General features: G+C 48.6%; 1 protein-coding gene across 2 annotated transcripts in view; it reads right to left on the bottom strand.

Annotated features, from left to right (window-relative positions):
• The window catches only part of NELL1 (neural EGFL like 1), an 879,943-nt gene extending 867,704 nt beyond the window's left edge, over positions 1-12,239 (bottom strand). The window contains exons 1-2 of one of the 2 annotated variants that reach the window (XM_045484781.1): positions 11,996-12,239; positions 3,402-3,530 (exon numbers count right to left, since the gene is read on the bottom strand). In XM_045484781.1, the coding sequence (XP_045340737.1) occupies positions 3,402-3,530; positions 11,996-12,050 (184 nt within the window). In that variant the 5' untranslated portion in view covers positions 12,051-12,239. The remainder of the gene's footprint in view (positions 1-3,401; positions 3,531-11,995) is intronic. The other variant, XM_045484782.1, reaches the window with a different exon arrangement.
• Between the last annotated feature and the right edge of the window lie 2,092 nt (positions 12,240-14,331).

Raw genomic sequence — 14,331 nt, 5'->3', positions numbered from 1 at the left:
CTCTTTCTAAAATAAATAAACTTTTTTTTAAATACTGCTGGTAAGGGCGAAAAAGGAAATGGAAACCGGAAGACACAGGATCCTTGTTACATAGTAGCAGAAAGCTTAGTTGAATTGTGTCCTGTAGTAATGCGGAAAGCAAAACTTCCAAAAGATTAACCTGGACATTCAGATGAGATTTCCAAGCAAAGTATTGCAGGTACAGGCTGGTTTCTCCTTGCTGCTTATAGTAAAAGACAACAGGAAAGGGAGACGGAGGGATGAGCTGACAAGCAGAAGAAACTAGGGCCCGAGGAGTAGGAGAATTCTCAGCCTATTTGGACTGCAAAAGATGATAAAATTAGGAGATTCCCTGTCAGGAAATTCTGCTCTGGGAGAAAAGCCACAGGCATAGCTGAACAACTTTCTGCTAATGCCTCTGATGATCAAAGTTCAGAAGATACAATCACAGGAGGACTCTTTGAAGAGATCGGGTATGTGACTCATGGCTCCCCTCAGTCATCTCGGCATAGGCCAAGAACAGAGATGGGGGTATCTAAGATAGATCTGTGGGGGCGCCTCTTGTCCGATGCACCGGAGGCCCTAAATGTTCCTGAGAATGTTATACCAGCAGAAACACTGCCAACTTGGACTGAAGAAAACTGACAGGATGAAACGAGAAAAGGCTGACAGACTTCCAAAATACTACAGGCAGGAAACAGGCTGCTAAAACTACTCAGCCACACACCCATGCTACTCTGCCTGAAAAAGGAAGAATAACTCAAAGGAATGAGTCACGAGCCCAGAAGGCAGAGCCAAGGACCACATGGGATTATTCCCTGGCCCTGCTAGATTTCAAAATCTCTTGGGACTCGTGGCCCCTCTCCTTTCTATTTCTTTCCTTTGGACAGGACTGTCTATAACGGGCACCCTACACCTACACAACCACTGTATTTGGGAAACAAATTACCTGTTTCCTACTTTTCAGAGATCCACATATGGAGAAGAGTTTTGTCCCCAAATGTAGGATACTCAGAGACACAGTCATACCTGATGTAGATTATTTAGATCATCAGCTGACAAGATTGGATAAGATTCTGGACTTTGAGCAGATGCCATAATAGGTTATGACTTTGGGAGATACTGGGATGAGGTGAATGTATCTTGCATGTGGGACAAAAATTAACCTTTGGAGGCTAGAGGGCAGACTGTGTGATAAGCAAAATAATGGCCCACCAAAGATGTCCGTGTCCTAACTGCCAGAACCCACAAACATGTTACCTTACGTGGCAAAAGGGATTTTAGCCTGTGATTCAATTACGGATCTTGAGGTAAACAGATTACTCTGGAATACCCAGGTAGGCCCAATATAACCACAAGGGTTCTTAAGGGAAAGTCCTCCTCAGTCAACCTCCCATAATGAAGTTACTCTTCCCGCAGAAGTGAAAATCCCTCCCCATGGCTGGAGTCTGCTAGATGTCCCAGAGGTAGGTGGCCAAAGCAAAGAGTACACATATTAACAGATGGCTTGCCTAGGAAGATCACACTTGTGGAATAAATAAGTAAATGAACAGTGAGTAAAGTAGGCAATAAGGCTTTTACAGAGCATATTGGGCAGAGGACATTTTAATTCAATTGGTTCTAGAGATCTAGGGGTACCTAAACAGACAAGACTTCTGCCTTCATGAAGCATGGCCTCTCAACAGTAATTGAGCGGACCGACCTTGTACAATGCAAAAAGAAAAGTCATCCCATCTTGTATACTCTTAACCATACCCACCTTAGGGACTTCACCAATTCTTTAGTAAGAGTAAATGGAAACTAACAACATGTCCATAGGCTTTTCATATATCATCATATAATGTCTGTAGGTTTATTACATGTCATTAACAAGGCTTAAGTTATCTCTGCAGTAAATATGTAAATCTCATCCCTTAATACTGGTCCAGTCATTCTAAAATGATCCTTTTGCTATCTTCACAAAAGGCCGAGTAAAAGAACCCTGCCAGGAATTTTCACAGAGGAATACCGAAGCTGCCTATCACACCTAATCAGGTCACTCCCCTACAGCAAGCTCTGCAAAGGCACCCACAGCACTGAGAGTAAAGTAAGAGACCACGAACCCAGCACCCCAAGCAGGGGTAATAATTACAAGAGCTAACAAGTATACACGGCCTCCCACCTATCAGAATGGATACTGGCCATAAATCATCAGCGTACCTAAACCCCTGGATATCAGATCTGCCTACGGGGTCCAGCATAACCCAGCCCCTGCCTGCCTCTCCAGCCACTGACCACTCTTTCCAATACTAGCCACCCTTCTATTGGTTTCTGCCTTAAGACCTTCATACATACTATTTTTCCCTGAACAGAATGCTCTGAACCCCCACCCCTTCCTACACCGGGCTTTCTATTCATTTTTCAAGCCTCTGCTGACACATCAATTTTCAGGGTAACCTTTACCTGACCACCACCATTTCTCCCTGTACTACTCTTTGGCAGGCTATACATCCCCTTCACAGTAAGTACAGCAATTGTCATTCAATGATTCCTTGGGTAATGACTGTTTCTCTCATTACATTTTAGAACAGAGGCTGCACCTTTCTTATTTACTCTTACTGGTACCTGGTAACCCTATTATTAGCATGTTGCCTGGTCCAGAGCAGGAGCTCCAGACTAACAGCTAGTACTTATTAAGGATCCACGGTATGTGTTAGACGCTGTCATAACCACTCCGATGGATTAGCTCCTCTAATCCTTGTAAGAGCCCCAGGAGGTAGGTACCAGTATTTTAGACGAGGACATCAGCACAGTTAGGCTAAGGGACTGCCCAAAGTCTCAAAGCCAATAAGTGGCAGAGTTAGAATTTGATCTCAGGCAGTGGGCTTTTAAGAAACATACTATACTCCCTGGGTTACTGAGAACCAAGTAAGCTGCACCCCTAAGAGAATTCATCCATAAAACATCCTCTGTGCTCACATGCCCATTAAATGAGGAAGAGAGAGAGAGAGAGAGAGAGAGATCTATGAATAAGGATAGGTGTAGGTATAGTATAGGTACAGATAAAGATAAACAGTTAAAGAAGTATCATGTAAAAAAAATAATATGGCTGGCCAATGGCTTTCAAGGGCTTTGAAACTTCAATCGACTTTAGATCCCCCCCGCAAAAAAATACCCAAGGAAATATTTCACCACCAAACCAAATATTTCACAACCATGCCTCTAGTGCCCCTCCTCCCACCCACAGAACACACCCCCTCGACTATCTGAACACCTTTGGCATTTCCGAACATTCCTTATGACAATAACACAAAAGAAATAGCAGAGATGATCTTCCGACAAACACACACCATATGAACACTCACCAGACAGATCCTCCTTCCCCAAGCTCTGCCCCCGTGCAAAGGAGGAGGTGTCTTTACCTTGAAATAAATACGCTTTGCTGGCATTGTGCAGTCCGGACACCTGAGTGACGCCAGTGGTGGTGTTCACGAGGTCGAGCTCAGCGATAATATCCACCTGCAGGTCAGGGTCCGTCCCGAATCCCACCACTGAAAAAAAAAAAAAGAACAAAAACACAAAGAGCTGTCTTGGCTTCAAATACAGACTGCTGGCAGCAATATGGAACAGAAATTATAGAGGCCAAGAGTGGCACGGTATACCAGGAAGCCAGTGATGAGTGCGTGCATATGCTACCTTCCAGAGGGAAAGGAGGGCGATTCTTTGCTCCAAGGGCCCAGTGACACTGTAGTGTCACTCATTCCCCATGCATTAAGGATTGATGATCTCTTATCCAAAACCCTCAGGGCCAACTACATTTCAGATTCAGAATGTATTATCATATCAGATACTGTGGCCTATATACATTTGATGGAACACCCTAAGCAAAGTCTGAATGAGTACCCCACAATCAAAACACAGTCTTTCTGGAGCAAAAACTATGAAGTTGTCCTCTAGTTGGCTAAACAAAGACCATACCTAGCCTCCTATCAGTTGAGGTCAAGTTTCACCACCAAATGAGTTCAGCTCAGGGGTAGTAGCTTCTGCTGTCATACGAATTTTGAAGGAACTTTGTGCTTCCAAGCTTTTTCATATCTGGGGACTGAGGATACTGGATAGTAGCCCTGATCTACCTGCTTCAGAAACTGACGCAGTAGCAAACCCTGACACCACCATCACTCTGGAAAGTGTTCCCTATTCATCATGATTCAGAAGAGGACAAAGAAGAGGGATCCCAGGGGCGCCTGGGTGGCTCAGTCGGTTAAGCATCTGACTTCAGCTCAGGTCACGATCTCGCGGTTCGCGAGTTCGAGCCCCGCGTCGGGCTCTGGGCTGAAGACTCAGAGCCTGGAGCCTGCTTCCGATTCTGTGTCTCCCTCTCTCTCTACCCCTCCCCTGTTCATGCTCTGTCTCTCTCTGTCTCAAAAATAAATAAACGTTAGGGGCGCCTGGGTGGCGCAGTCGGTTAAGCATCTGACTTCAGCCAGGTCACGATCTTGCGGTCCGTGAGTTCGAGCCCCGCGTCGGGCTCTGGGCTGATGGCTCAGAGCCTGGAGCCTGTTTCCGATTCTGTGTCTCCCTCTCTCTCTGCCCCTCCCCCGTTCATGCTCTGTCTCTCTCTGTCCCAAAAATAAATAAACGTTGAAAAAAAAAATTTTTAAAAATAAATAAATAAAAATAAATAAACGTTAAAAAAAAATTTTTTTTTTTAAGAAAAAAAAGGGAAAAAAAAAAAAGAAGAAGAGGAATCCTGCCTTGTTTGAGATGGGGGTTGGAGGGAGTGGCCAAAAAAGAGAAACAACAGAGAATTCCCGCCAAGGGGATTCCTGAAAGTTAAATACCCTGACAACAATGTTGGAGAACCTTAGTGCGGGGAAACATGGCCCTGAGCCTTACCTAAGAAAGGCAAATGCCTGAGGCTTTCTCTCACCCACGGGGCCTTCTGTGCAATGGCACGCTTGTGATTGCAAAGTGACTTCCGATTACATGGATTCATAAGGCTAGAGACCACTGTAACGGACTGTGTTTAAGCCATAAAGGCAGCATCTATCTACACTTAGCATCTTAGCAGTGCAATTCTGATCGCACAGTCAGAAATGTTTTAATCAGCAACAGCTGTCAACTTTTGTCTGCTGGTAATGCAGTTGCTGAGGCAGGATTTGGAAAGCTCGCACCGATTTGTCCCAGAGAGGCTGAGTGAAGGCTCATCAGGACATCGTGAGCTATTACAACCTCATCAGCTCTCTCACCTTCACCCCTTCCTCCACAGATTTGAGGAAGGAAATCTACCCTCTCCTTACTCTTTTCCTATGAGGAAAAACAGGAGCTGCTGTAGCAACAGAAGGCTGGTCTGGCTGTAGCCTGTCATTGCCAAGGCGGACAAAGGGTTAAACTGAAGGCACAGAATGTAAACTGCCTTCTCCATTTCTGTCAGGTTTCTCCTTGTCCTCTAAGCTAAAGGTTCAAATTTGCCCCTTCCAAATGCAGCCACTTATGAGACCAGTTTACTCAAAGACAAATCCTTCTTCTACTCACTCTGCATTCACGCGTTCATTTAATACCTTTTCAACAGGTATTACTGAGTGTTTACTATCTAATATGCATGGCTGGGCACTGGAGCCGTCTTCCTGGAGCATGCATTCCTGGGGTAAGGTGTGAAAAGAGGACCAAAAAAAAAAAAAAAATAGATAATCTGAGATGGCAATAAATGCTATGCAGAAAATAAAACAAAGTGATGGAATACAAAGCAACTTGGGTGGGGCTTTAGAAAGCACAGTCAGGGAAGGTTCCTTTGAGCTGAAATGTGAATGCCTGCAGGGGCTGGTAATGGCAAGATCTGGGGAGAAAGCTTTCCAGGTGTGGAGAACAGCACACTGCAAACGATGTTCAGGGAACAGAGAAAAGTTGGTACAGTTAGAGCAGAGTGGGCAGGGGGAAAGTGGTAGAAAATGAGGCCAAAGACTAGACCCTTCCTTTTGAGCCACAACAAGGAGATGGATATTATTCTAATTGCAATAGGAAATCATTGGAGGGCTTGGGGGGGGGGGGTGAATTTTTTTTTAACATTTATTTATTTTTGAGAGACTGAGAGTGTGAGTGGGGGAGGGGCAGAGAGAGAGGGAGACACAGAATCCGAGACAGGCTCCAAGTTGTCAGCACAGAGCCTGACGCAGGGCTCGAACTCACGAACTACGAGATCATGACCTGAGCCAAAGTCAGAGGCTCAATCTACTGAGCCACCCAAGTGCCCCTTGAGGTGTGTGTTTAAGAGGAGGAGGAAGAGGATACGCTCCAACTTTACATCATGATATCACTTAAGTTCCCATCCTACTTGCTCATCCCTCACACAGACTCAGTTGGCAAAAACTGATCCCAGAATACCAACTCTGTGCAAAGAAGCACTGAGCTGATGGGCATCTATTGGCTCAAGTCATAGCACCATGAGCCTCTTGTGAGACTGGTGATGTTTTTCTCAAAGTGAGCTCAGATATCAGCAGTTCTGTGATCACCTTGAAAAGGCAGGAAAAGAACTAATATTTCAGTTTGATCTATAGTGTTGTACACCTATATGGCAGAAATTAAATCAAGACTTATCTCCAGAGAACCTCCAAGCTGGCCTTTCTCTGGCTAGGAATTTAGAAAGCGATCTGGGGAATGTGCCCTTAGCCGGACAAGAAGGAGGAAATGTCCCTGTAGCCTCAGTACCTCACACAGGGCCTGTCAACTGGTACGCCCTGAATTTAGAACCTAATTAATTAACTGACGAGTGGATGCTGTGTCACTGCTTTAGGTGACAATGACCTCAGAGCAATATGCATATCTGGGGACACCACCAGAGGACAGGATGGTATTCAGGCCAAGGAGACGTTCTTTAAAAACTGTGGGTGACTGAATTATTGGAGTGAAATGTTTACCCCTTCCAGACCCATACGTGTGGCGTGTGGCTTTGCAGTTCCTTCTACTAGAGTAAAAGTAAACTCCACATCCTTGGACTTTGAGCCTGGCCATGCAACCTATTTGGGTCACTGGGATGCTTGGGATGTTAGCAGCATTACACAAGCAGGGGCTTGAATGTGCTTGTGTAGTAGGGCTTGTTCTCCTGTGATTCTGCACCAGCATGAAAAGAACATGACTCTACTGGTCCACTGGTCCAAGGAAACTGAGACACATGGAGACACCCCACTTGAGTCTGGCACCATGACCGGCCAAATCTGACCTAAACGAGTCAAGACGACCAGAAGAGCCTACAGACACATGAACCAGAATAAATGTTTTAAGCCACCGAGTTCTGGATGGTTTGTTATGCAGTATTATTGTGGCAGCAGTTGACCTAAGCAGGGACTAAAGACCCACTATAACGGTCGTTCTTAACATACTCCCAGACTAGGAGCCCTGCAACTAGACAAGCCTACAAGGCACCCAAACAGATTCTGTAGAAGTAGCAGCACACCCCATAGGTGCCCTTGGCTCCTTGTCCCCAAGTGAGAATACGGCACACTCCAACTAGAAAGCGTTGCGGAAACAACGCTAAACCAAGAGTCAACTTCAGTCCTGTCTCTGCCCCCTACTTAAACTTGGAAAAATCACTTCACTTCTCCAAGACTCAGTTCCCTCGTCTGTAAAATGGGGATGATCATACCTGCCTCCCAGCCTCATTAAGATTCCCTCATAAGGTTCTTTTTCCCACATAAACTGTGGGAACACTCCTAGGACACACCTGGTGCCCCGCTGGGCTTTGCCACATCTGTCTCTCATAAGACAGCTCCCTGGTCTTCAACTCTATAGAATTGTACAAAATATACAGGTGGCCCCCTTCCTCCCAAACCCTCCACATGCCCAACTGACCTAGAAGGGCTTCTCACTCTGGCTGTGCTTTGGGAAATCTCAATATTAAGTCTACACTCATTCCTCCTCCTTGAGCCCACAAGTGAAGGGATTCCCCGGCTTTAAGGTAACGGTATTGCTCTTGTTATGAGAACATCCCATAAAAACAGAACAAGAGAAATCAATTAGGCTTCCGGATACAGTTTTCTTCTCTCCCTTTAATTGGTCTCCTTCAGAATGAAAATGCCTCGTGCCGATAGCAGGATGCGCAAATGATAGCGCTTTACACACTGCCGAGGGAATCAGAAAATCTATTAATAAGGTAGCATTTACGTGGCCTCTCCTGAACCTTCTGTAGTATGAGAGTGTCAGTTCCATAAAAAATAATTTTTTTTTATTTTAATGTTTCTGCTTCTTGTCCACGCATGGAGCTCCTGCCCTTTCCAAGGAAACTCTATTAAAGTTTTCTACTTTAGCCATAACTGCTCTATAAATGTCTGAAGCTGGGAATTGGAATTAAGCAGGATAAAAAGCTTCTAGGGAAGAAACATTTTTTAAAACCTGGAAGGCAGTGTGTCACCATCACAGAGGCACTTGAGGCCTGGCTCTATGATTCAGAACCTCCACCCTAATCTCCCAGGACACCTGCTATGGCTGGCCTTAGCCTTGCCCAGGGAATACTCAGGCCCCAAACCCACTCCGCACACCATCAGCACCCTGGGCCTAAGCTCCCAAGCAAATCGTCCTGGACCTGGCTCACTTCAATCTAATCCAGCTCATTGTCCATGATGACAGCTGCTTTCTCCTCATCAACACAGTGGAAATAGACGCTGTGTTGAGATGCTCCAAGACCTCGTTTAACTGCAAGATTTCACAACCAGTTGATCGGATTTGGACCCCTGGACTCCTACAAAGATGCTTAATACCCCAAAAGCAATATCTTTGAAGAATATGCTCTATGCCTGTTCTAAGTCAGGCAAATACTGCACATAATTATGGCAGGTTGGGGGCTCTGTTCACAGTTTTATGATTTCAGAGTTAATGAATAGCCCGGGAGGTGCTTCAAAAAGAAAAGCTCTCCTTTCCAGCAGGTGGCAGCAAAAGGCAGCAAAAGGGGCCCCAGGGGCTCCCTGCCCATCCCCTCCACCAGGGCCCTGGTGACCAAAACAAACTACAAAAGAGAGTTTTGTATTATTCACACATCCAAGCCACTGGAGAAAAGCCACGGACATAATATCTTATCACCCTTATTACTGCAGTCTTCTAAATGTGCATTATCAATTATCAACGATGTACCTGAAAATCCCAGAATTATTTTTCACCTAGAAATAACAATAACTGGAAAACAGCACCTCCTATCTTGACTCCATTTAACTCTCTAAAACAAGTGCGCTGAACAATGAGCAATTTAAGCAGCTTCCTGTGACACCTATCATTAGATCTTTTCATATGTAACTGCTACTGCAAGGCAGTGCTGCTTTAATTAAAATGTGCCTGATATCATCTATTCATTTCCATTAAAAGGCGGTGATATCTGAGAAGCTCACTAAGTGAACCACATGTTTATTTCATCTTGGACTGTTAACAGCCCAGACAACAATTGCCCCACTTGACAAATAAACTTTCCAAGCGGCTGTTCAGATCCTGATAAACTAATCACGAGCCAGGCTCTGCTGCCATAGAGGATGGATGATGGTTCCTGGGCAAATCAAAGAGGCTGTCCCCAGAAAACTGCTGATCATGCCCCTTCAAGACACAAGAAATTATAAGTGAAACACTTGAGATATAATTCCACCCCCCCCCCCAAATCCTGATTCTTCTGATAATTTTTGCAGAAGAACTATGTGGCCTCTGGTGTTTAAGTGCCAAGTGGCACAGAAAACCCAAGCTCCCTAAGCAACTGCCACAACCAATAGGGCAGATCCTACCATGCTTCCCTGCCTGGGTACAGGCTGTGTCCTCTGCCTGGTATGCTTTCCCCAGTCTGCCCTCCTGGAAAACTCCCTAAAGCCTTCCAAGACACAACTCTCAAATGTCACCTCCTGATTAAAGCCTTCCCAGACCACCAACCACCCCTCCTCAAAATTCAAGCCTACCATTCCTCCTCTGTATTTCTTTCATTGAAACTTCTTATACTTCTCCCTCTCCTAACTCCCATCAATCTGTAGAATAAAAATGTTTTCCAGTTTCTACCTAGATTCTCAGCTAAGCTTTAAGTTCCTGGAAGTCAAGGACCAAGTTGTTTCCTCTTTGCATACACAAGGAATCCTGGCACCCAGCAAGGTGCTCCACTATTTGAACGAACGAATGAATGAATGAATGAATCTTCCTACAACAGAATTATTACAAGATTTAAAAGAGGCTGGTGTGTGGGGAAGGGGAAAGGGCTGTGTTCTTAAAGGTACCCACTAACAATGCACCCCAGAGACACAGTCACTCATTCTGGGATGGAAGCACTTTCTGCGGACTTTTCAAAAGATTAATGAGAACAAAGGATTTAGGCATACGATAATGATGTGCACTTGAGGATGTGAAATGACCGATAAGCTGCCCCCTCCCCCATCTAGTTTCTCTCTCTCCCTCCGTTCCTCGGTAAGATGCCCACCAGCACCAGATTGCCGCGCACAGGACTGGTAGCCCATGTTCTGCACTAGCCTCGCCCGTCCTGATCTTCCGGGGGCGCATTTCTTCCAATGTGCTCTTGGTTTTAAAAGACTAGTTCATCCCGATGTACCCATACCCAAGAAGCAACTATTCTCGGCTGGACTGAGCCTTGGCGTCTCTGCAGCCTCGGGAAGCTCAGGTGAAGATACGAAAGGGATGGGGATTCCTTTTGTCCCTGGAGAGTCCACACCCCTCGCTCTTCCATTAAGCAAAGGGAAAGCTGCTACCCGCTGGGGAAATGGAAAAGGTCCGCAGGAAGCTCCTAGACGCCCAACTTTGTATCCTCAGGCGGGCTAACTGCCAAAGAGGGGCGCCTGGGGCGCAAGCGGAGGGAACTTTCGGGCCAACCAAAGCCGAGCTCCCCTCCCCAGCCCTTTTCCAATAAACTTGCCACCTGGCCTGGGAAGGAGGCTTATGGCTCTAGAGTAGGGAAATGCGAGCGGCAAAAGAAGAAAAGATAAAGGGAGTAGTGACTACACGCCGGTTCTGGGTGCAAAGTCGACAGCGCGTTCTCACGCTGGCTAGCCCGGGAATAAAAATTCGCCACGCTCCCGCCCCCACCCCCCGCATCTGAGAGCCGTATTTTTGCCCATAAAGTGCCTACTCCACCCCACCCCACCCCCATCTTCCCACCTCTACCATGAGACCCGTGGAGAAGACGACTGAGAACGGGTCTCCAAACCCCTTGAGATATAAGGGCTGGGGCAAGTGAGAGCGGATGGAAGGAGATGCGCTTGGAGTCCTCACAACTGCGTCTCTGGAGGCAGAACCAAGTGGGGACTTCGGAAATTATGCCAGTTATCCTAGTCCTCCCTCCACAATCCAAAACCGCAATTACAGCAAGGAAAAACTGGTTTGGAGCTTGAGAAAATCTCCCTGGATTGTCTCCACGGTTCCAATTCACCCGAATTATTATTCGTCCAGCCCTTGAGGGAAGGGTGGAGGGGAAGAGAATGTTCCTGGAGTTCCCCTGGGGAGAGTCAGGAGGGAACGAGGCGAGACCGCGGAATCCCGGGGTTCGCCCGCAGCCCTCACCCCGCACCCTGCCCTCCCCGGCCGCGGCCGCGCCCGCCCGAGGGCCAGAAGCGCTCTCTCTGCGGGTGCAACTCCCACGGCTGTCCCTTCTCAACCCAGCCCGGCACTGAGAGAGAGGTTTTCACCGCACCTTTCAAGTTCGGGGGTGTAGGGTTTGCGGGCGGGACTTGCTGTGGGTTTCGACCCGGAAGCCGGTTACTAGCAGCAGGAGGGTGCGCCGGTTCGGCCGCGCCCCTCACTCCAGCGTCCGCGAGGCCGAGTCTCCAAGAAAGGGGGCACTCATGGGGACATCTTCCAGCCCGTGAGTCCCACTTCTCACCCTTTTATCTGCTGCAGGGCAGAGAGATCCGAAGGACCCATCCACGCCTCGCCCCCTTCCCGGACCAGCGCGGAGCTCGTCTCCAGGTCTCCCGACGCCGGTGCCGGCTCTGGGCACAGCGGCGCGGCTCCCCCCACTTCCCCGGGATGCCTCCGACCGCCCAGCAGTGCTTACCTGTCCTGGCGGTGCACACGCAGAACCACACAACTAAAATCACATCCCTCGGCATCGCTCCCGAGGGTCCCCGCCTAACGGGGCGCGCGGAATCCAGGAGGAAACAAATGCGCCTCGATCCCGAGGCGCGCCGGGCACGAAGCTGCCAAACTTGCTAGCGGGCAGCGGGGGAGGTGGTTCGGCAGCGCTGGGTGCTGCGCTAGGGGATCGCGCCCGGGAAGGCGGCCCCGGCCGCCCCGCCTCCAGCCCGCCCCCCACCGCGGGCGGTGGCTACACCGGGCTCGGGCCCCGGCCCCCGCTGCGGCTGCGCCCGCCTCCTAGCTGGGGCGGGAGCGCGGGGCTCCGCCACTCCGGCAGGTTGCGCTCGGCGCGGGGATCGGGTTCTCCTGCTTCGCCCGCGGAGCTGCGAGGCCCCGGGCTGCCGGCGCGGAAGCCGCTACTACCAGGAGCACCGGAACTGGAGTCCCGGGACGCGCGGCAGAAAGGGAGACGCTGAAGACGCAAGGCGCCCTCTCGGCTTCACGCGCTCCAGCCCAGCAGCGCTGGCCTTGCTGCTGTCGCCGTCTCTGCTTCGCCGCCGCTGTGGGGGCTGCCGAAGTTGCCACAGTGCATCCCGGCCGAGACGAAGAGCAGCCGCGCCCTCGCGGGTGGATTTTTTCCCGGCGGGAACCCTGACCCCCGCTGCGCCACGGAGCGCGCCCAGCCCCTCCCCGGAAAACAATTACTCGGGATTTGCTTCTGCAACTGGGTGGGGGTGGGGAGGGGCGAGTGGACTGAGGGGGTTGGCGGCGGAGTCTGCGCTCACACCTGTGCCTTGTCCGCTCTCTCCGGTGGCCTCGGTCACTGGGTACACGCTTTAGGGGTGCGAGGGGAGGGCGCTGAGGCAGGGGGTGCAGAAGGGTCCCCGCGCTGGAGTGAGCTACAGTGGGGGCTTGGGGAGTCTGTTTGCAAACCTTCCGGTTCTACAGGGCAAATGCTGCCACATAGGGGAAATTCCTAACCATTTTTTTTCTTGGTGACTTTCTTGATGGTTCTGTCAAAAGCCCTACTCTCCTTTCATAGTTATATTTTGGCCTATCCTGCAGTTCCTCTGGGGCCCTCCTCCCACCCCAAAGCTATTCCCTGGGGAGCAAAGTTACACTTTGTTGTGGGTAAGAAGTCTACCTCCCACTATGTGACCCCCCTTCCGGACCCTGGGCCTTCCCTATAAAGATGTCCCACCCAGGTTTTGTCGCACTTCTCTATCCCGGGATGTTATTTATAACTGGGATGCAGAGTGGTGAAATCAGAGATGACAGAACCTCTGATTTAGACCAAATGCGCCCCGCAGGATTTAAAGCTCCTCGGCTCGCTCACACTGAGCTCCCGTGAGCCCACCCACTCCTTGAACATTTACAGGCTCAGGGGAGGAAAGAAACTTCTTTGCACAGCCCTGCCTCATTTCCTGGAAACCAGTTCCAACGTTTCAAAAGTCTCTTCACTGATAAAGATCTGCCCTTCTCACTTCTGCCACCTCCTTCACTTTCCATATTTCTAACCCCTACATAAGTATGACCCCAGGAGACCCCCACTGAAGGTCACCCAATTGGCAGCCCTGCTTAGAAGAGAGAAGCTTCTATCTACATGTTCTTACGATCTCTGCCCTATTTTTCTGGATATTTCTGTATGCCAGCCAATTGGCCCTTTACAGTGTGGTCCCTGGGCAGATGAAAAAGAAAGTGAACAAACAGGTAAATTCGAACCCCTGATGGCTGAGGAGGAAGAAGGCAAGTCAACAAAGAAGTGTATTGTGCTCTCTAGTAGTGGAGCTGAAAGATTAAGAGGTAAACTGATGTCAAAGCTAAACTGATTCTCCAGCTCTTCTGGGATTCAACTCAAGCCCACAGGGGATCTGTCTGCCTTGACCTGGTGTTTTCATTACAGAGTCAGGACTTTTTCCTTCAACCTGGAGCAAGTTGCATCTAAAACTAGCATTAAAATCACACATCTTGTAGAATATAGGATTCCTCAAGTTTAGGTGGGCTTTGTGAATGAGAATACCCATAAACCATGTTGTATTGTGAGAGCCAGGCCCCGCCTCCTCTGGATTGTTTACACCTCAACAGGAACAGCCTTTGGTAGGTTTGAAATGTTGTTTCAAAGACCTTTTTACTGATCTCAGAAATCCCAGGATCCCTGGAAGTCACAGTGACCCCAGCAAAGGGAAAAGGTGGTCTGGGTAAGACCTTTAGAGCTCTCTATCTTGAAGTCTCGGTAATTAGTTGGTCCTGTGGGATGGGGCTTTTAGCGTGTTCCATTAAAAAATAAAGCAAGACATATGTTCTGTCAAAGCTTCG

The sequence above is a fragment of the Leopardus geoffroyi genome, chromosome D1 (assembly GCF_018350155.1).
Source record: "Leopardus geoffroyi isolate Oge1 chromosome D1, O.geoffroyi_Oge1_pat1.0, whole genome shotgun sequence".
Taxonomy (NCBI): domain Eukaryota; kingdom Metazoa; phylum Chordata; class Mammalia; order Carnivora; family Felidae; genus Leopardus; species Leopardus geoffroyi.
The sequence above is the reverse complement of the archived record's forward strand: the minus strand, read 5'-3'. Positions and strand labels throughout refer to the sequence as shown.